We start from the raw sequence: 24,379 nt of genomic DNA on the forward strand, positions 1-24,379 counted from the left end.
AAGTTGTGAAGAAAATATATAAAATATATATATATATTTTCTTCACAACTTATGTTATATAGATCATATAATATATTTTCTTCACAACTTATGTTATATAGATCATATAATATAATGTAGATATATCTCTAATTTCATATCTTTAAATTTTAAAACTCAATAATATAGAGGCATATATGTATAGATTATTCCATCATTTCCATTGGTCTATTCTAACCATGTTTTTTTTTCTTTTTCGAAAAGAATACTAATCGGTCCTTGTTATTGAATAAAATTAGAATCACTTATGCATCATGGTTGAGGGGCCTTTATCATGAACCATTAATTTAAACAGCAGTTGATAACTTCTAAAAATTTCCTTGTGTATAATTTTATTAAAATAACAGATGCTATAATGACGCATCAAATATTTATTTTTTTTAATTAATTCTCTTAATCATAATAAAGTCACCTAACTTTCATCAGACCCAAGATTTTGAATCACAAGAATACAATCATGCTCATTTGTTACTTGCCTTTTCTTCCCAGTGTGTGTTTTTGTCTGTCACTATGAGAGAGAGAGATCCTTATTCCTACTCTCTCTCCTGGTGATTTTGACCCATGTGGGTCTTTTTCTCACCGCCAGCTGTTTTACCTTTTTTCAGTCCTACATTGATCATAATTATCAAAATCTAATCATTTTAATCCATCTCATTATTTCCTTAATCCGATAAGATAGGTGCATATAGTTTATATAAATGTATCATCTGCTATATATATATATATATATAAACCTTTGAATATGACCACTTCAGCACATTAGGTTTAGGTCCCATTGTTTAGTCCCCTACATGCACAGAAACAAAAGTGGGAACAATGTGTAATCATAGCTGTGGTCCTCTTGGACAAAATTTGCACTACTCTAGCCTAGGTTTTATTTTTCTTCTTCTTATGGGCATATGCTAATCTACTGATAATAAATACATATGTACTCCAAGTATTATTTACTTGAATTAACTGTAAAAGTTAAAAACCATGGAATATGAGACTGTGGGGATCATTAATTTGTGATGATGGTCACATGCGAGCATAGTCTTTTTTTCTTCACACCTTGGATTATGTAATCAATGTATGAGAAATATTTTGGTTTTCGTAAATCAAATGAGAAATAATTTGTATTTTGGTTTTGGTAAATCAAATGAGAAATAATTTGAAGAAGACTTTGTTGAGTGTAATCCATAGTTTCGGTCTTCTAAAAAAAATTATCCATAGTTTCGGTAGTCTCTTGAAATGTATTTGAATATATTTTTAAAGGTAAATTATATTGATTTTTTCTAGAGTTTGGACAAATTACACACAAAAATATTATTATTTTTTATTATTTTGACCTTTTGTTATCGGGCAACCGAAAAATGTGAAAAGTCAGCAATAACCTTATATTATAATATAAGATAAATTACACTGACCTCCCTGATGTTTACCATAATTACACGGACCTCCCTTTTCATTTTCAAAATTACTCAGACATCCCCTAAAAACTAAACCTTGTAACACACACCACCCTTGTCACTAAGGGTGCACAAAAAGACCGTGGAACCGAACCGAACCGTGGCTTCGATTCCGGTTCCGATTCCGGTACAGGTCCCGATTCTAAAAATAAGAATCGTAGACTTACGGTTTCGGTTCCAGACCCGTGGGAACTAGAACCGTATATATATATATATATATATATATATATATATATATATATTATTAATAACATACTTACTAATTGAGTAATTATTAGTCATACCAACACGTGGTCCACCACTAAATTACAAAAACTCAAATATCTCTCATCTAAACAAACTAACCCTAACCCTAACCCTAACCCTCACCTCCCCTCCCCTCCCCTCCCTTCCTCATCTCAACTATCATCTGATAGAACTTTAAAGTCGCTTCGCCCTCGCCTCCCCTCTTCAAGTCCTCATCACTCATTACTCATCAACCCTCATCAGTCATCAATTCTCTACTCCTCTCATCTTCTCATCTTCAGTCCTCATCTCTCATCAGTCTTCTTGACACAGCTTCTCAATCACCCACACACCATCTCTTCATCTCAGACTTCTCAATCAGCGACACGATCACACAACTTCTCCGATATATACCCATACACCATGGGATGGGATGTAATATTATTGAAGTTTTATTTTCTGTATTTATTTATATTTATATTTATATTTTTGCTATTGTATGAATGTATTCTGTTTAATTGTTTTAGTAGATATGGCTACTGGGCTCAAAGGCTCAAAGCCTTCATAGGTGGGGAATCGTGGAACCAAACCGATTCTCACAGTTCGATTCGATTTGGTTCCATATACACATGGTTCCGATTCCGTTTTTAAGGAACCGTTGTGATCGGCTCCGATTATTGGCGGAATCGTATCGAACCGAACCGCGTGCACACCCTACTTGTCACGTAGGCACATAGGAGTGACAAAGTTTAACACAATCCGCCAACACGACTCGAACACGACATGAGTTAAAGGAATTTGGATTTACCTTAAACGGTTTAGGTTAACATAATTAACTTGTTTAGTTAATCATGTCGTCTTTAGACTAAGGTCAACCCGTGTAACCCCTTTATACCCGTTTAACTATACGTGTCATAAATAAATTTATATTTAAGTTCAAAAATTGGATTGAAACTTATATTTTTCTAGTATTTATTATTTGATTTAGAATTATTAATTAATATATTTTTTTATTTTAGTAAATAGGTGTAACCCATTTAATAATTCCTTATATGAATATTAAACAGATCGTGCTCAGACCAAGCTATTTAGTAGAATATTCTTAAGTCGACACAACTCGATTATGACATGCGAACAAGAAATGCCACCCTTGCTTGTCAGCAAGAGACCATCAAATAGGTTAATAGTTAGTATAATTTAACCAAATTACCCCTTGAATAATAACATTAAAACTCAACTTACTAAGACTCGTTCTCTCTCTAAAAATCATTTATTCTCTCTAAAAAATCTATAGTTTCTAATAAAAACCTAATCCTAATTCCTCGAAGAATGCATCTCAAATTGGAGACTGAAGAAATAAAATATTAACCAAGATACATGCACACCATACAACAAACATCTCTTTCTTTTCTTTAATTTAAACTTCATGAGTCATCGCCGCACAAAAAACACCCGTTATTTGTGGTTAATTATAACATTATGTATGTTGTTGGATTGCAATATAGTGTTGTAACAGGTGGAGTTGCATTTTAGGAGGTGAATTATATACATATATATATAAATAGAAAGGTAGAATTCAAAATGTTTAGAAACAAATTGGATTTTCATCATGGACTGGTGGTAACCGTTAAAAAGGAAGGTCCATGTTACAATATTTGGGAGGTCAGTGTAATTTTCATTTTATACAAAGTGAAGGGCAAAATTGTCATTTTATAATATTTGGTCCAGATTTGTAATTTGCTCAAACCTCAAAAGGGGGAAGTCAGTGCAATTTACAAACTGAATATACATACATTTCTCAGAAAATAAAATATAAAAATCAAACAAGAATGAAAACAAAATAAGCTCCAGAAAGAAGGTTGATCATTATTATTTTATTTGAGTTCATGTTAAAACCGCAATTCAATTCCAACCCAAATTAAACCTTCGTATTATAGTTTTCAAATCCAAGTTGTGCACAAATTGCCAAAGCACATGAACAATCAAGGGCGCCAATCTGATTCAGTTTAATCCGTCCAAGTAGGACCCACTGATTAGGACGGCGCAACTGCTTGACAGTGGTCAAAGCATCACGTAACAATTGGCAAATCATGTGACAAAAGGACATAACGTAGACCCACCGAAAGCATTTTAATCAAACAATCATTTCTTTTTCATTCGGTGGGTTTGTGAGGGTAAAAGGTAGTGTGCTTTGGTAAAAATGAAAATACCCAACAAGAATATCCATTTCGACTCACGCAACTGGAAAGCATTCAAGCACTTTTTAGGAGGTTCGAAATAATAAAAGTGATACCGACCCAAATAATAATAATAATAATAATATTTTACGCACCCAAATTTTAGAGGGAGGAAGAATGCCCACCGCAAGAATTGATCCTCATCCTCTAAGAAAACTTTCCACTACAGCAGAATCAATAGGAGGAGATGAGACACGACTCATCTGCAATCTGACTCGAACATTGAAAAGCAACTTAAGAAAATTTAGAAGCAGCAAAGTTTTGCTCTCCTCCCGTTAGGGATGGAACAGGGCAGGTAACTGGAGATCATGTTGTTACTTCTAAATTTTTAAGAAATCAGAGACAATATAATCACACTATAAAGATGTTCTGACATAAAATCGAGACCGGTTCATCAATAAAATGCACAATTACTAGCATCATTGGCTGGTTGTTCTGTTGTCATACATCAACAGAAGTTGATTATAATCCAGGAAAAATATATATATATAAAAAATAAAATGCAGTCCAACCATACATAAGGGCAACCTGACAATTACCAAGCATCAACAATCTCTAAAAATGCCAGGTTAGCATTTAGACCAGAGGTGGATATTGCTTTGCCTGCTGCCGAACCCTTTTCTTGTACTCCACAGAATCCTGCACAGGTTTAAAATGCATTATTAAGTACCATACTCTCCCACTAGGAACAACTTGCATTCATTTGGCCTGACTGATTTTTTAGAATATCAAGACCCCAGTTTAAAGAGTACTAAAATTTTTGATGACATTGGCTGTATTTTAACCATTAATTTTTCTTTATCTAACCAACGGGCACTAGCCTAGATTGTATAAGCTCTCCTCCCCAAATGGGGAGATTGAGTGTTTGAGCCTCGGGGGAGGCATAATATATATAGTGGGTTTGCTTTAACTTTCGAATATATATATATATCTAACTAACCAATTCTCTTTCAGAAAATAATAAGAGTGCCCTTCCAAACCTTAATCTTCTGTAATGTGATTGCACGATGACGAGCAGAATGCTCAACAAATACAAATGCTCTAGGAATTCATGTATTTTAGTTCCAAGAGTAGCACATATTACCTGGATAAAGAGGTGGTATCCTTCCGTCTGAGCAGGGTCTGCAGGATTGGGCTGGTCCAACAAATCCTGGATGCCAACAAGAATTTGCTTCACTGTAATGGCTGGTCTCCAACCCTAGACATAACAAAAGGACACAAATAATCAGGTGACCCAATAAATTCAATATAAAAACCATTCAACATAATGGCAATGTACTTACACTGTCTTCATTGAGAATTGATAGGCAAACAGTTCCAGATGGGTAGACATTAGGGTGGAAGAAGCCTTGGGGGAATTTACACTTTGGTGGTTTACTAGGGTAGTCTTCACTAAAGTGCAGTGCAAGTGGATAGTTGCCACCTTCCCAGTCAGTCTGCAACCATTTCATGTTATATACAATTTCAATGCCACCCAAAGTACAATGGCACACAAGGTAATATATCAAGAGAACCGGATTTATAGTTTATCCTCAATTACTTCTATTAATTTTCCATTATAGCCTCAGATTTTGAGCCATGAGAAACTAAATAGAGAAGAAATGAAGCCATGGACAGAACCATTGCACAAATTTATCCTTAACATGCCACTGAAACAAATAATATACCATAACTCAACAAAGAAATAAATATGATTGTGCGTACAGATATAAAGACGAAAATTTCAGTCTGCAGAAAAGCTTTTTACACTTTACATATACAGACATATAGATGCATATAGAAACTATACATATAGAAAAACATTGATGAGAATTTTGCTGTATAATTTTACACACACCACACAATAATTTTATACACTAATAAGAAATTTTCTAACAGCAATGCCTCATCCTTCCCACTCAAGTTCTCACACAATGCCAAACTTCAACCTGTTACATCCTTGACGAAATTTCATGGTGCCAAACCATATCCTGTTCAAACTATATTGATACCTTTTGACTCAATAAGGAGACTTCACTTGGTGCATTGTATAAATTATGATTATCAAGTGCAAGAAAGTAAATTTGAGTACAAGAGCATCTATTTGGTGCAAAAATGCCGAAGGTAAATTATATCATGTAGCCAGGGGCGGAGCTAGGATATTTAGAGGGGGCACACCGACAAAAGAAGAAGAAGATCAGGGGGGGCATAGTGATAGAAGAAGAAGAAGAAGGAAAGAGGAAGTACGAAACTTTGAAAGGAAAAGAATTAGAGCGAAAGGAATTTTTTTTGTGGTGGGGGAGTAATTTTCATATATACGTAAATAAATTAAAAAAAACTTATAAAGGCCAGGGCAGGGGGGCACGTGCCCCCTTGGGCATACACAGCCTCCACCCCTGCATGTCGCTCTTCCCACAACCCTGTATTACTGGAACCAACACTAGGAATAATCTTTCGCTTGTTTAAATGACGACGACAACAACAAACCTTTCCTAACTACTTAGGGTCGGCTAATAAATGCTATGTTTCCATTCCACTATATTTAAGGTCATAGCATTGATCACCATTTACTTATTATTATTTAAAAATAAATAATAAATAAATAAAACACTAGGAAAAAGTCAACTATATCTTTCTCCTTAGTAGAAGGAAAAAAGTCTCTAAAGTCACATTAGGACATTAAGTAATACTTTATAAGATGGTAAGTTATCCACAAGAAACTAAGGCATTCAAAATTAGAGAACTTAATTCTTTTAAAAATATTAATAATAACAAATAAAAATTGTAATGTACAACTTGAGTGGTCGAATAATTCACCTAACTACGATGGTTTTATAGGAAGAAGGTTTCTTGTACACTTCCTAATATTTCCAAACAAAACTCAAATATTTTTCTCGAAGCTCCATAAAATCTTTCTATAATGGCCAGAAAAGTTCTACAAATGTATGTTTCTTAATAATTCTCTACAAGTTTGAACCTTGTTCTGATGGGTGTGTAATGCTCAAAAAATAATAATTTTCAATTGATATGTCTGATAGCCGAGATATGTTAGCCTAATCGTGGGATTTGAGGGCATAATTGGTGTGATTTGATCACAAAATTAGTCACAATTAGTGGAATTTGACAACATAATTATTGTCATAATAAGTGGGCATACTTAATGGGATTTGATCACGTAATTATTTTAAATTATATTTCTCACTAATATAAATACATTGGTGTAGATATGTCAGCAAGAAAGAAAGAAAGAAAGAAAGATGAAAAAAAAAAAAAAAACCTTATCTTATTTTCTTAGTCAAGCCTTTACATATTTCTCTTCTATTTCTTCTATCTTGTACTCCTTCCTGTCCCATAAAACTTGTTCACTTTGGGAACTGTGACCCACAATTTGTCAAGCCTTTACAATTTTGTGAGTCACAGTTCTCAAAGTGAACAAATTTTATGGGATGGAGGGAGTATTTCTTTTTTGGTATCAAAGCCATGAAATGGTATGAGGAGGCATTGTTGGTTGTTTATGGTATGAAGAGACACTTTGATGAGTTGATCAACACTTCATTTGAGAAAAAATCATCTCCGGTGATAAGTGCTTAAATGTTGCACATTTCAGCACCTAAACTAGGGTATTTTAGTCTTTGCATCTATCTTATTTTCATGCTTAAGTTCTAATTTATGTTTTTGTCAATTTCAGGTCAATAAGGTTCAAACGGATTAATTTCGGTTCATTAAAGCTTTTTTTTGGAGATAAGCAAAGACATTCGGAAAAAGTTCAGAAAATGGCAAAAAAAGGTCGCAGCCCATTGTTCGTATAGTGTGCTTATTCTTCAAAAGCGGTCGATTCTACCTTTTTCGGGTCTTTGATGATGTTCCCAAAGATGAAGAAGCAAACAAATTAGCCCGGAGCCAAAATGGAGCTAAATAAGGTGTTTGGGGGATCGATCCCCCACTCTCGATCCCCCAGAGTGGGGGATCGTTCCCCACTATTCACAGAACTAAAAATGCCCTTGGGGGATCGATCCCCCACTATTCACAGAACTAAAAATGCCCTTGGGGGATCGATCCCCCGGCACCTAACAGCATTGCGGGATTGATGTTTATTTGGCTACGGGATTTTCTTGTTTTGGGCCTATTTTGTAACTTATTTGTCTCCAATAAGGTTTATTTAAGGGAGCCAATACCGATTAGTAAAAGGTGAGAATATTATTATTTTTTGAAATAGGTTTTATTTTTCTGTATCAAGTTTCTCTCTGGAAAACACAAAAAAAAGGAAAAAAGCTAGGGTTCTTGGAAAAAGCACACAAAAGAAGAAAAACTCAGAGAAGATGAAACAAATGATGGAACTTGTTCTGTCTTCGAATCCATCAACCATGAGTGGCTAATTCTTCTACTTAGGGTTGGACAGCACTACACTTAGTTTAATTGTCATTAGGCAGTTGATCCATGCTTAAAATTGATGGTTTACACTTTTCATTGCAATTGTTAGCCATATATAGATTACATAGTATTATTTGCTCAATTAGTTGAAAGTTAGTGAGTTAGGGAATGTGCTTAGTGGTGAATCCTACACTCTAAGTCTCTTTCCAATCTCTTAAACTCTATTTCTTTATTGCAATCATTTAGTTTAAAATTAGTTTTAATCACAAACAAAACCCTTTTTAGCAATCACATAAGCACTAAAGTAGAATTCAATTCCGAAAACCAATAATTGTTTAGATCTCTTGGGACGATCCCTATTCCCTGCTCACTTCATACTCCATAGTATAAGTGTTTAGTGGTTTTATAAATTTTAAAATATGGTGCCCACTTGACATTATTTCTACACCTAAAGTGTTGTGCATTATTTTGTACACATGCTCGGTCGCACCATCTGGTCATATTTGCAGTCCGCAACTTGTAGACATTTTGACCAAAGGTATTAGCAAGACCATGTTTTAATATACATTGTTCAAGTTTGGCGTCAAAGACACCAACTCGAGGGAGAGTGTTAGTCAAGATGTGTTAGTCAAATCGTGGGATTTGACCACTTAATTATTCTTAAACTATATTTTTTTACTAATATAAATACATGGGTATAGATATGTTAGAAAAAAAAATCCTTTTCTTACTTTCTTATTAAGACTTTACACCTCTTTTTCTATTTCATGTATCTTGTATTTCTTCTTGGTATTAGTCTTGCTCTGATACCAAGAAGAAATACAAGAGAAACATGAAAAGGTTTGAATATGATATTTTGAATGAGAATGTAAGAAAGGGTCTTTTTCTAACATGTCCCATGTATTTATATTAGTCAGAATATAATTTACAACGGTCACTAATTATGACAATAATTATGTGGTAAAATCCCGCTAATTACACGCACTAATTATAATAATAATTGCATGGTCAAATCACCCTGATTACACCCACAAATTCCACGATTAGGCTAACATACCTCTCCTAACAATACCATAATTACTAGTCTTATTAGGAGTTTTTCTTAGTAACGTCGTTATATATTCAGGTTTCAAGGTAACGCGTTTTATTTGTTGCAATAAGATTGGATAAGTCATGGGTAGTTTCCAACTTCTTTTCGGGTTTTACCGAGCCATTGACCCATCCCAAAGGGACAAAAAATAAATAAATAAAATTATACGCTAATCAAGTAGCATAAGAAAGATAAATAGTTGACAAATATAATAACCAAAATATTGATTGGTAATATTTTCTTTGAATACAATTACAATTGTCCTCGGATTTTCGTATTTTAAAAGTGATGCAAAATTTATCACATTACACACATTGGGTTCATAAAATTACAGTCATAAATTTAAATAAGAGATATATATAGAAGAGAAAATAACATTAAAGGACATACTATATATATCATACATAAGTGTAAAAAGAAGAAGAAAAAGAAAAGAAAAATGAGAGAACTTTAAAGGGGAAAAAGTTAATGTTTGATTGAAGAAGGGGAATGTAATTTTTTTTAAAGGAATTTGAAGAGAAAAAGAGAAAAGAAAGAAAGAATTATGAGACAATTTTAGCAATTGATTATCATCATCATATATATGTAAATAAAAAACATATATGTATATATAGTTAGTGGGGCCAAACCAGGGGACATGTGCCCCCCGAGCCTATATTGGCTCGGGCCCTTACCCACATGGGATAGTGTTGTGTGTGTGTTTGTTGCTTTCTTACCAAAAATAAAATCTTCTTACATGATTTTCATGAAATCCTATCATACTTTTTTTTTATTCAATAATCCAACACCAGATACATGCACTCCCCCAGTCCCCACATGCACTAAGGGTGGGCAAATGATCCGTGAATCCAATCCGATCCATGCGGATCGGATCGGATTGCTACACTAACAGATTAGTGGCAGATTCAAAAAAATTGAATTCGTACCTCACGGATTGGGCTATTAAAATCCAATCCAATCCGATCAATGAGTTCGATCCGATCCGATCTGCGATATATATATATATATATATATATATATATATATATATACACATTATATTCAAAGAATGTATTAGTTAATTATCATTTTATGAACTCTAAGAATGTATTAGTTAATGATCATTTAAATATATGAATTAATGTTGATAAATTGAAATTTTATCTATTGAGTTATGGTTAAAAAAGTAAATAATATTGGATGATTTAGCCAAAAACTCAATCCACGGATCCGATCCGAGCCGATCGGTTATCCCACGGATTGGTGAAGGATTAAGATTTTTCCAATCCGTTGGGAGCATATCGGAATAGTAATCCGATCCTTGGCCACCCATAACATGCACCGAGCAATTACCAAAAAAATTCCCTAGTGGCCCCAAAGAGATTTGAACTCCCACGTGAGAGTTCTTTGCCATTTGGCTTATATCCTTGGGGTTAAAATCCTATCATTCTAACAAGTATAGTAAATTGCATTGAAATCGTAATAGCAACGCTCGTTTACTAATTCTCCTATACTCATTGGCAACATCTTAAAGTAAACTAATTAATACTCATTGGCAACCTCCTAAAGTAGGGCATTATGTACCAAAGAGGAGACACCAACTTATTTAAACAGGTTGTGAAGGGCAAAAAATACAAAAAAGAAAACAATTTAACTATAGCATATTATCTACTAAATCCAAAAATTGATCAACCTCCTTGTTATTCAACCTACCAAATGATGCAAAAATTAACTTTCCATTTTACGAATAGAAGAAATTGTCCAAAAATGATCCCCTGCCATCAAAATATATTTATAGAATTTTATGAAACCAATAGCTATTCTTTTTTATATTTAGTGGAAAAAAGAATTGACACTTGAAGAGATGAATAAAGTGATGATGTGCAGTTTATATATCTTGATAAAAGAAAAGGCCAACTATTATTCTAAGTTGTCCAACCCAAACATCCAATTTTCAACAAACCTAAGAATGTTACTTGAGTGAGTATATAGTATGTTACGCTGGTGCATCCACTGCCTACGCTTCCATATTACCTGTCCATCTTAGAAAAACAATCCTTTTAAGGAGACGAGCATTTATTAATGCATTCACATTCAAATGAAATTGAGGAGGGGTTGTAGTCTAGTGGTACTTCCTCACTTTCTAAAGTAGAAGGTCGATAATTCAAGCACTTGTAGGGGCAAATTGGGTGTCTATGTTTTGAATAAGGGAAAAAAATGGATGTTCCCAAAAGAAACTTTATATACTAGCCAATGTATTTTAAATCAATTGGAAATGAGCAAAATAAGAAATTTACATCATTTTATAATATAACTTTTCAAGGTGGATGTCTACAATGGGACATCCAAAAAATAAAAGGACAAATTATCTTAAATGGGAGGGAGTACTATAAATAGATAACACGAGCAAAGACACATTTTCCACCTCATCATCATTGTAGTTAAGGTGATACATTTTATTATTCTAGTAGTTCTTTAATATAGTAGAAGCATACTAAACTTAAATTGCTTGTTGAAGCATGGTCAAGTTGGCATTTTGTTTTGCATAATAATTATTAATCATTTATAAAGTAGTGAACTGGATGGACTTTTTTGGTAACTAATTAAAAGGGAAAACTTTAAAGATGATGCTATAAATATTTCATCCACTAACATGACCATGAAAAATCAAACATCATGTTTCATCTGAACAGGGATACACTAAGCAACGGACAATGAAGGATATGGATCAAGTAAGTGTTGAGTTCCAAAATCAAAGAAATTGTCCAATATTCATGCACTAAATTTCATTATTAATGCCAAAATAGCAGTTCATTGAATCTATCCATTCATGTAATCTAGCATGAAACATAGTCAATGTGAAACCAACTCAAATTTCCTAGCCTCAACTTCAATATCCATTCAAGGTGCATTTACACTTAAGAAAGGCATTTATTTGCAAAGATATCTATTAGATAATAACGGCGTAATGCAATACAACTCACAAAATCAATTATTTTTATCCTAAGGTGTAAACTTCCCGTTGAAACACAAATTTTCCCTGAAATTCTGGAAGTTTATCATCAAATCATGCCCTCTTTTCCGCTTTCTTGACAAGTATCCTTCACAGACCAAGTTTGATTCCATTTCCTTAGTCTACATCCTTGGCAGCTACTAAAATATTGTGCCTATATTGATTGAGCTACTAAAATATTGTGCCGCCAAAACTTTTTCAAATTAATTAGTTTTGAACTTAACACCTCCCTGAGATGCAACAACATGCCACGTTTATGACCATGTGTCACATGTGAAATTGACATACAACATACAAGCCAGCACTATGAAGATAGAAAAACATTCAAAGAGTTTCTTCAACTATTATCTATGTGACAGTGGAGCAAGGATTAACATTCCAACCAATAAAAGTATAAAAATGAATCAGGGAAAGGGAAAAAAAGTAGTAGTAGAAATATAAAAAATAAGCATTTATCCACCACTTGGGTGATTAATATCACCCAAGTGATACATTAACTACTTTGAATTACGGCAAATGAACAAATGATAGAGAACAAGGAAAAACAAAAGTCACAATGGAATGTTTCAATACTGGGCATAGCAAAAACAGCTAGGGAAGTAACCAAACCAACTAACCAATTTTGGGAATAATGATCGCAACCATTACAATGAGAAGAAATAGAAAACAGATATAAAATCAAGAAACAAAATACTAGTGCTTTCACATACCAGTAAAATTGAAATAATACATGAGGTTTGTGAAGAAGTTGCAAATTAAAAGATCATGAAAACTTACCCCGGCCTTACCAGGGATTATGCACTGCCACACCATCAGATTCACTGAACCATCGGGAAGAGTCTCTGGCTTTGCAACAAAACCCTACAATCAAACTCATCGATTAAAACGAATTCCGAAAAGCAAATTCAAAATTTAAAACGAAAAGAGAACCTAGATTATATACAATCGATATATATAAATAGAGAGAGGGGTGGAGTGCCGAACATGAGGGTGATTCTTCCGCCATGCTTTTCGCTCCTCGGCGAGACGGCCACGCGCAATACCTCCAGACATTCTTCAGTTTCTCTCTCTAAAATTCTCTATTCTATATATATAATTATATTTATATATATAATTTTTACAGAAGAACAAGAGCAGCCCTATCTCTCTCTCTCTCTCTCTCTCTCGTCCTCCTCGGCTGCTCCTGAAGTCCCTTTGTTCGCCACACCACACGCACACAGTCGCCCTTAAATAAATAAAAGGGTAAATAGTATTGGATGGTGGGACTGAGTAATCGTACGGTGCAGATTCGATCAAAGGACAAATGGAGCAGTAAACGATGGGCTTCGAAACCGTTGTTTCTTTATAGGAGTAGGTACTTTTTTTTTCTGTTGTTATCGCCGTATCCATCACAAGTCAAAAGGATCAGAATCTTATATCCCAGCGTGAAACTCACGCTATTAATGTTCTTTCACGTGACGGGCGCTATGCTAGCTGTATCCCACTTTCATTCCTCTTTCTTGTTTTTTTTCTTTTGTTTTTTTCCTTTCAAAAGAAGACATAATTAATAATAATGACGAAAATTTACTTATAATAGGAGTATATTACATTATTACAGTTCCATTAAAACATTTTTTTTTTTTTTTTTTGGTAAGACTGACCTGGCGATTGACTTACATTTTTTATTCTTTTTTTTTTGTTTCCCTATCAGGTATAAAATTTTTAATAAAGTATATATTATTATAAAAGAGTATGTTGAGTTTGTAATTCTAAAATTAATTTTTTATTTTTAAAGAATTGAAAATTTTAAAGTTGTGCAAAAAGTTTTACTTTAATTAATGTTTTAAAAATTAATTTTTGTAAACTCAGTTATAAATTATTTTTTTATAAAACTTCTGAGAATTGCTTTTAGAGTTGTAAACTAAACACCATCCTAACTTTATGTCATATTATAGATTGATATCAAATGGCAAGCTCTCAATATGCCGATATTATACATAAATTTCTACATTAGTTATAAAATTGGACAATTATTTACACTAAGACAGAGGGAGTTAATGCCGGGGCACTTGGATTTTCTTCCACCCTTATATTCTTGAAGATGCAAAAAATCTTCTCGTCTATTATGAAAAAAAAAATTCTTACGTTACAAACAACTTTCTATATGGGCCACGCTGCTTGAGGATCCGGTTCCTTTCGGGATATGATTGAGCCGAGTCCGGTCCATTTTGGGTCTTGTTGGGCTAAAACGGCCCACTAGGTTTTTTGTCCTTTCAATTCTATACATTAGTTAAGTGAGTTTTTTTTGTTAAAAATATTTAAAAGAGGGATTTACAATAAAAGACTATAAGTTAAGAGGGCTTAATGCAATTCCCCAAAAAAAAACACACACACACAAGCACTAAATGGCAAGAAAGTTTTTGAAGTTTTCCGGCCCAATAAAATTCAGTCCATTTGACGGACCCATCACAGTTTGGAATATCAGAGGTCCAAAATAAGGCCTCAATGAGGTTTTACTGGCTTTTCTTGCACTCATTTTGGACATGTTAACTTATGAGCCTAAATCGGGCCATTGTCATAGGCTTTGCGTATTGGGCTTCTCACAAACTGAGTTCCGCAATCAGTCTTTTCCTCATAAGATATGGCTTGTGTGGGCCACAATGGATGCCCAGGTTAATAACATTATACCTGAATTCAAGTAACAAGTCCCTTATTTTGGTTCTCATAAAAAACAGGAAGGATGGGCAAAAATGAAGAAAACGAGAAATTAAAAATAACAATCGTTTGATTTTGCTTGTATTTTAAAATTTGAATCCATTTAAAAATTTAACAAATTCTAATGTTGTTCAAGAAAAATATGGAACTTTGATGTAAATCATTTTTCAGGTAAAATATTTTTTTATTTTTCGGTATTTGGCAAAGGATAGTGAGTAAATTGTTTTTGTTAGGTTTTAATATTTTTTTTTCTTCGTAAATATTTTACGACAATCAAACACGAAAAAGTAAAATATATATATTTTCTAAAAAATATTTTACACCCAAACAGTAGAAACCCTTAGCTTTTTTCAATTTTTTTTTTTTTTTTTTTTTTTTCTTCTTTTGGAAATGTTCTATGTCCACATGTAAGTAAAAACACAAGTTGATAAAGCAAGACAAAGATGCACTTATTAGAAAAACAATAGCTAAATAATATAATTGTGCAAGTGTTGCTTCCGGGAAAATTCGGCAATTCTGGAAATTGAGTCCAAAAAGGTTCATTGTCAAGGATTGATTAACTCATCAGACACACAACTCATTTTTTATATTTCCTGAGCCAATGTGTGTGTGTGTGTGTGTGAGAGAGAGAGAGAGAGAGAGTCTAAATACATTTATAGATTTAGTCTAAATGCATTGATTTTGGTTTGATTTAGAAATCATGCTCTGCAATTAAGGGAAGCTCTCTGAAACACAGGACAATAATTTAGATACATTACATTTTGTTTTTACAGGAGGAACATCACTCTTAGTGCATAAAAAGAGTCATATATAAGGAAAGAGAGTTTAGGCCACATGCAGTGCCTCTGAATTTTATGATTACTCAAGGCAATCCCTCTGCCCATTAAGGGAAAGTATCCAAAGATCCCCATTCATTTGGGTATGCCCACATTTTCATCTAATTAGAGGGACACCCTTTTTTTGGTGCATAGTCATGTATCTTTCAAAATTAGGTACTCTTATATGTGCTGCTGTTATTTTCAAATGATATGAGGCCTTTTTGGATAAAATTCAAAAGCAAAATAGTGTGGGCTCGGGTCCAAAACGGATATTATCATATCATATGGTGAAGTGGGCCGCTACAAATAGTATTAGAACCGGAGTCCATCTGGAAATGTGGCCAAGAGAAAAATTACTGAATTTTTAATTATCAAACATTTAATTGAGTTATAAAGAGAGAGAAAACTGAGCAGCAGAGCTACTGGGGGAATCAAGCAGCACAATCATGTCCTTGTAAGAGAGAGAGAAAGAGAAAGTCCATATACATTGCTTTGCATGTTTTATGATTTAGGAATCATCTGCCATTAAGGGGAAGACTTTGAAGAAGGTCAATAATTTGAAAACCCTACATTTGTTTTAATATTGAGGGACAACCTTTTTAGTGAGGTCCAGATGCATTGTTTCTACATTATGATTTATTAAGGAACTTCTCTACCAATAAGGGAAAGATCCAAAATAGGCAATTTATTGGGTCACACCCTCATTTTCATGTAATTAGAAGGACTCCATTTTGGTGCAGAGCAAATCTTGTATTGTCCTATGCAATAAAAGAGCAAATTTCTCCTCTTTCACATGCCCTTTACTAAGAGATAATTGCATGTTATCACAAGCACAATTGTATCCATAATTTAGTTCATCTAATATATGATCCTTTTAAAAAATATATATATATTAGGATATGTAGGAGTAATTTAAATATTTTCATTTATGTTGTGTTCGGTATGAAGTAAGTAAAAGAGGGAGTGGAGAAAAAATATGAAGGAAGTAATGAATTTCCTTTGTTCAGTAGAGATGATACAAGGAAAGAAAGAAAAATATGAAGGATGACACATCCTTTCTCCTTTACAAATTTTCATCTCTCTAAAAATGGGCCGAAAAAAATGAAGGAAGACAAGTGCACTATTTTACAAGTTTTAAATTGAATAATATCCTAAATTATACAAGTTTTAAATTAGAGTATTGCCCTCTATAAATTATAATATTATAAATATTATTAAATATAATGATAAAAATAATTAAAAAAATTTATTTACTTTTCCCAAAATGAACATAGGAAATTATGAGTTTATTCTCTTTTTTTCTATTCAACCGAACAAAAAGAAAAAAAAAACGCATAATCTATTTCCTAGGGATGTCTCATCCATCTCTTCTTCTCTTCCTTCCATCCAAATTTTTTTTCTTTCCTGCCGAATATTGTTAATGCCAACTAAATAAAAAAATTCTAGCAATGTGTCATTTGATGAACTTCACATCAGGGAATTATTACCAAAGTCATTATAGTCTAATTATATTTCATCACTTTTCAAAGTAGAGGGTCGAGAGGTTTAAGTCCCCAAGAGAAAAAATTAGTATATGAGTGTATTTCTTATCAATAAAAAATAATAATGATGTATTTTTAGGTCATATAATTTAGGAAGATTGAATGACAGCATTCATATATGTCATAATTCATAAAATATAAGTCGCGTTTTAAAAAATAGCTAAATCTACAATCATAATTGTTTCTTCCTCATCCTCATCCATCAAAGCAAATGGTTGAAGGTGCAGCTCTCCACATGATAGCGCGTGTGTGAATTTCTTAATAAAGTATCAAAAAAAAAAAAAAAAAAAAAAAAAAAAAAAAAAGGATACCAATAAAGCTAGTGGGAGAATCAAACTGCACAGCTGGTAGCTAGATTCAGTCAATTCAAATGATGGGCTCATGGGCTGCAAAGTTTTGAACATCTTGAAGAACAATAAAGCAAAGAAAGAGAAAAAAAAGGAGAGAGAGAGAGACAGAGGTTAGGAGTTGAATTTAATTGTGCCTTGTAGCAGAGAAAAGGAAAGAGGGAGGAGTGTGTGAGAGACAGATAAAGAAAGGAGGGGACTGAGGAGAGAGTACATTGGTCCCTATATAATGAAGGGTCAAAATCAATTGGGTGCATATAATAATGGTTGATAGGTCGCATTTTGTTTAATTTCAAGCTAGGGGTGGAGTCTATCTATATAGAGTGAATTGGACCCCATTAAACCCATTCAACCTTGACTCCCATTCAGCAAACACCTTATTTCCTCGTATGAGGAAGCTTCAATCATTAATTATAGGTTTATAAGACTCTCATAAAGGAAGGCATCTAAACTTTATCTTAAATTCTATGCATCACCCATGTGAAAATAAGTGTAAGCTACCCAACCCCCATTACCTCTTAGTACTTTTACTGTTATATACAGACATATATACTTACATATATATATATATACCTCTTACCTTCTTATGGTCCCCTCACATTCTTTGCCCCATTCACTTTCGTAAGTTGACAAAACAAGGTTCCTTGTTGCGAGAAAATGGATAGAAAACAACCAATTGTATAGCTTGTATCTCTGGCATTTCCTAATTGAGAAATAGGGTTGTTATCTCTATGTCCAATCAGCCTTTATCATTGCTAAATCGTGGCCGTTCGTTTTGGTTGTAATGTAGTTGTCATGAATTGTCGTAAATATATACTACTAGCAATATGTGTTTAAATTGCCTCTTCAAGTATTGGGACCATTAATTGATGGATGGAGGAGGACCACGGGTTGGATACCATGGGAAGGATGTTCTAGGGATAGTACAGTGGCTATATTAAATATATAAACTGATAATAAGCTGCAAAATCATAAATTATACATGTTATATATATATATATGTATGTATGTATGTATGTATGTATCTATATGCGGTATATGTTTTGGTGGTGAGAGCTTTTTGGTACAATGATTATAGAACTGCGGAATCACGGGTATATATAAAAGCAATTGTGTAAGTTTAGATTCAGTAAAGTGTCCTTTTGTTTTCTTTGGGAAGGGGTACAAACTTTTACATCTGCCCACAGTTATATTTTAGTAAGGGATTATGAAATTTGGAAATCAAATAAAAACTAGGTTAAATTAATTGACGTGGTTTAAGGTTTGGACAAATTATACTACACGTTTATTATTTTAACTTCTCCTAAACTATTAGTTAGTTGTTGAAAGGTAATTTTAAATGTAAAAAATCAGTAATATAGCAAATATTTGTTAATATGAAAAATAGTGATGGCAACTATGCAGAATTGGGACACATATTTAGTTAAATCATATTCCGTCCCATTAGAATATTCGTCATATCAACTTCATCCCTACTCCAAGACGGGTTTGTAATTAGTATATCATCCCCGCCATTATTCTGACAAATAAAGTACCGACTCCGCCCTGCGTATTCCGTTTAATTGTGGAAACGGGATGGGTTATGCTACTTTTATTATTTAATAAAAACAATTAACTCAATGTGCTCAAATTGGACTGATAAATAAGCTGACGCGACTTTTAGATTATTAAGTAATGAATATTAATATATTAACCGACGCTTGCAGCAAAGTAACAAGAGACAAGAGTCTTAAAAATATTAAATATTATATATATATATATATTTAAAGTACATATATAATCGGGACGGGGCGGGTTTATAGTTAAATCCGCCTCCGCCCCAAACCCATTTCGAATTTTTAATTATTTTATCATATTCATCCCAAATTTATTTTAAAAATTACCAAATTCGCCCCATTAAGAGTAAAACAAGGTGAAAACTCCCGGGATATGAGGAAATTGTCATCCCTAATAAGTCCGTAATTTGCTTAGTGGACACCACTTGGTTGTACGAGGTAGTTAAGATGAGGAGTGGCTTACATTATTATTAACTGAATTTAACTAACCCTTGCTTTTTGCTAGGATTTCAGTGTATAGAGCTTCTTCCCCATCACCAGAAAGGATTGTTGTATGTTGTAGGTGTGAGGTATAAAAGGTGATCGATAAATTAGATCTCAAGTAATTTAATACATGGATTGATCTTTAGCTCACTGGTATTTGATTTTTCAATTAAGATGATTTATTATTATTATTATTTTCTTTCAAAGTTTCAGTTAACCATAAACATCGACAAATGAAACTACAAAATACATTGTATAGACATAGAATAATAAAAACCAAACTAAGCTTTTAATTGGACACCAAGGCTAGCTTGTGGCCTAAGCTCCGGTCTCACAGTTATCCAGTTTCATCCCATAGAGTAAATGAACAGTATAATTTGTAGAAGGTAAAATTTTTGTGATATTTTATATATTGAAACTAAAGTCCTATATATGGTATATACATCACAAATACGACGTCTCCTTCCCTGTCTTCACTCCTGTGTTTTCATAATTTTTTTCTTGTTTCTTCATTTACGTAGGTCATTTAATTCCAAATGAACAGAGCAACACCGAAACACATAGAAGAGCAAGCATTATTTCTAAGTTTTTTTATTTTATTTCCAGACAAATCCTTTTTTATTTCTAGAAAAATCAATGGCAGAAAAAATTAATTACTAAGAAGGAAGGGAGATAAGTGGACGATACCTAGAAAAAATAAAGTAATCCTCCGTTTATTTGTTTGCTTCATGTGTAAATTGTTTGGATTTATAGTAACCATAAAGATTTGCACCTCAATTTCGAATATGTTTTGGACTAACATGATTTTTTTGTTTAATTATATGTGTACTTTTAAGTTTCTTTGTTATGCAAATGTTTTTGTACATAACATCCAAGAATTTTATAATTTAAGTCGATGCAAGTTATATGCGACATCCCAGCATAATCCTACTAGATGATAGTCATTGACTGTAATCGAAAAAATACTAGTTCAAATAATAATCTACTTAACATTCTAAACATTGACTAATTTGTTTTATATTTATGTTATATGTAAAATCCCAAACAGTACGTAGTTTATTTCATGCTTATGTTATACGTAAAATTCCAACAAAATCCTAATGAAGAGAGTAATTATAGTACGTAATTGAGTAGGAGAAGGATCAAGAACAAACACAAAGAGATAGAGAGAGGAACACCAACACAGACCGAGCTTCTTCTTCGTTTCTAGAGCAACAAATTAGGAATTAATAAACCAACAATTTTCAGACAAAGCGAAAAAAATTGACTGTTATAACAGGAATTCAAGTTGAACTATGTAAACAACATGATTTTGGAATGAACCAACAATTGTTCAGACAAAGGGAACAAATTTAATGATAATCAAAGGAATTTTATTGGAACCCCAAAATAAAATACCAAAGACCAAGGAAAGAGAGGAAGAGCGAGACAAAACAAACACAGAACAAGCTTATTCAATAGTTCGACCTATAACACAAAATTGAGAGTTAAATCATATTAAACGAGATTCACCTTGTCTATTAAAATAACTTATACCATATTTTGAAAATAATGTCTAAAGTTTTTATATATATGGAATACAACTTAACGAGGGGCAGTGAAAATTTAATTACTCAATTTTTTTAATTGACGTTTTCACAATCACTTATTTGGCACCGGATGTAACCGGTCACTGTGAGATAGAAGAAGATTTTGTATTGTCTAATTAGGACTTCAAATGAACCGAGTCGAGCCTTAGGCTTCTCGGGCTCGGGCTCATTTGTTCATAGTTTGACTCAGGCTAGTGGCGGCTCAAAAAATAGAGATCGGGGGGCTCGGCTCATTTAAAAAAATTAATTAAATTCATAGTCCGCATAGAGTCACACACAAAAACAAAAACATTTATTCAAATGTATCTGGATGGAACTTGAATTGAGCCGAGGAAGCTCAAGGCAGTTTAAGTTGAACTTTACTTTATGCTCAATGATTTTAAAATCCTTATAAAAAAGAAAAAAATTGATTGATTTTAAAAATTGAACTCACTTGTGAGCTCTAACAAATGAGCCTTATTTACTGAACTAATTGTTCATGATACATCCACAAATTCAAATGACTCACGAGGCAAGCTAGCTTCATTTAGCAAACTATCTATAAATCAATACACGAATTCAATTCCTTTACTTTATAAATTATTAACCCTTTGAAATTCAAGCTATTACTTCACGATCGAGTGGATTATTATCTCTCTAATTTTTGTAACATGTACCGATGCAATTTTAACAGAAAAATAAATAATATAAATATGGATCTGTTTTTGTTATCAATTCATATGACAAATATAGAGATAAACAAGATGATATATATTTTTATCAATATATATATATATATATTCTTATAATTGCACAAAATGCCATATGTATTTTTTCAAGGGTTGTGCCGTTCACGAACTCAAATCCTGCATGATTGGTGGATGTGAGGGTCAAATATCAGCTCTCTGCCTCTCTCTGTCCGGAAATTAGGTGTATTCTCCCATAAATTAATATCTAATAAAAAATTACATGCTTCTCTAAAAACACAAACACGTTGATATACAAATTTCCATTTCTTTATGGATAACAATATCTTATATCTCTTTTAAATCGGGTCAACATCCCAGATTTTATAATAACATAGTTACAATATCATCCATGTATGTTACGGTATATTTCTGCATTTAATGAAACTAAAATACACAATATTTCAGGGGTCCAAGGAAATTATCATTCAAATTAATAACATAGTTACAAGAAAGAATATATATATATATATATATACACACATACATACAGAAATGCCAGGTGCATTTAGAGCTTATGGGTGTTGTCCACCTACCTATTCAGTGGGTGGGCAAAGATCCCATTACTGTCGATCAGGATTTCTTATCAGTGCCCTCAACATATATGTATGCATATGTAATTAAGCATATGCATGATAAATTGATAATTGAATATTTTATTGAATAAAATCGAATTGTCTACATATGAAATAAAATTTTGAATTTATTCATAAGTCAAAATTAAATTTCTTATTCATTGGTGAGTAAAATATATAATCTAGAATATATACACACTATGCGTGTTTTTAATTATCAATCAAATCAAAATAAATATTATATATTGTGCAAACTAAAGAACGTAAGGAATATTTCTCTTCCACACAAAGAAGGTATATATATATATATATTTGGGTAATTAAAAGAAAGTATGGCTGTGCACAAAACTGAGTAATTGGCTAGCTCAATCACGGGAACCACCTCTGTTTCATTTTTACAAATGCAATCTTGGGAATTATTTTATACAACTTGTCATTGGCCAAGACTATACAAATCTTTTGATACTGTTGCAATCATGTACATATAAATTATTATAATATGATATATCTCCTATCGAGAAAAAAAGAAGAAGATATATATATATATATATCTCATAGCTAGGATGCCACCTGGAAAGTAATTAATGCATATAGTCCCACATTACATATACATAGATCTCCTATTTACTGCAACCACACACGAAGGCTTATCACAGATCATTCGCTTTTAAATGTGCACCTAAAAAACATACGGACACTTTTTTTTATTTTTTCGAACAATAAAGCTGATATAAATGAAAATTGAGATAATTTTACTGGCACCTTCTACTAATTTGGTTAAATATTAATCTAAAATATCTTTCGAAAATAACTATCACTCACATTATAAACATTAAAGTTAGTTTACAGGTGTGTCAGACCACTTTTACATGTAAAAAGACATTTTTATCCTTTCACTTTGATTTGACCCTTGACTTTGGTCTATCCTCATTTTTTTAATTTATTTTTTTACAAAATATCAATATTAAAAGACAATATGGCCCCTTAAAAATTTGTAAATTTACAAATTATATTATATATACAAGCAGACATATATATACTCCTACACACACACACACACACACACACACACAAGCACAACACCACCACCAATCGCCGTCGATTGCGGTAAAGAGGACCTCTAACACGCCATGATTGCTCTCCTCAAGAAGATGTCGATCGGCGCGTGTGGCGCAATTCCAGCGACGGGGTGTTGAACTTGTCTTTGCTATGGTTTGAGTCCGATTCTGATTCGGATTCGTCTCCGGTGGGGTTCGTTGGGTCTTGTGGGTCTCGGTGGCAGCCATCGTTGCTGAGTTTGGGTTTGATTTACACCACCATCGACACCGACGAGGATGTCGGCACAAGAGACAACAGCGACGACAGCCGAATCGTGGTGGCTGAGCCCAAATCACCCTCTCCGACCTTACCAACTGTCTCTCCAAAACCCTTCTCAGCAGACAATCCAGCCGCCGCAACCCAAAATTCGTCTCACCTCCGTCTTTTTTTGTTCCCGTCGAAACCCAAGTCAGCCTCCGCAATTGGGTCCCTACTAAAACTTTACGAGATCAGAGGATTGATTCCTCAACGGCGCGAATAGAGGGCCTTCGGATTCAGTGTCGGTGATGTGGAGGCACAGATTGAATCGTTTGGGAATGCTAAAGGGGTTAGTTCAGGATGTTCATTCGGTG

General features: G+C 33.2%; 1 protein-coding gene across 1 annotated transcript; it reads right to left on the minus strand.

The window, feature by feature from the left end:
* Nucleotides 1–4,274: 4,274 nt before the first annotated feature.
* Nucleotides 4,275–13,684, minus strand: LOC132283036 (SUMO-conjugating enzyme SCE1-like). The gene is made up of 5 exons (XM_059784907.1): nt 13,366–13,684; nt 13,159–13,242; nt 5,233–5,385; nt 5,034–5,147; nt 4,275–4,588 (listed from the first exon to the last, which is right to left on the minus strand). Exons 1-5 carry the CDS (start codon nt 13,432–13,434, stop codon nt 4,526–4,528), a joined length of 483 nt encoding a protein of 160 aa, XP_059640890.1. The 5' UTR covers nt 13,435–13,684; the 3' UTR covers nt 4,275–4,525.
* Between the last annotated feature and the right edge of the window lie 10,695 nt (nt 13,685–24,379).

The sequence above is a fragment of the Cornus florida genome, unplaced genomic scaffold (genome assembly GCF_030987335.1).
Source record: "Cornus florida cultivar Cherokee Brave unplaced genomic scaffold, ASM3098733v1 CherokeeBrave_3.0.0_Hap2_Chr11, whole genome shotgun sequence".
Classification (NCBI taxonomy): domain Eukaryota; kingdom Viridiplantae; phylum Streptophyta; class Magnoliopsida; order Cornales; family Cornaceae; genus Cornus; species Cornus florida.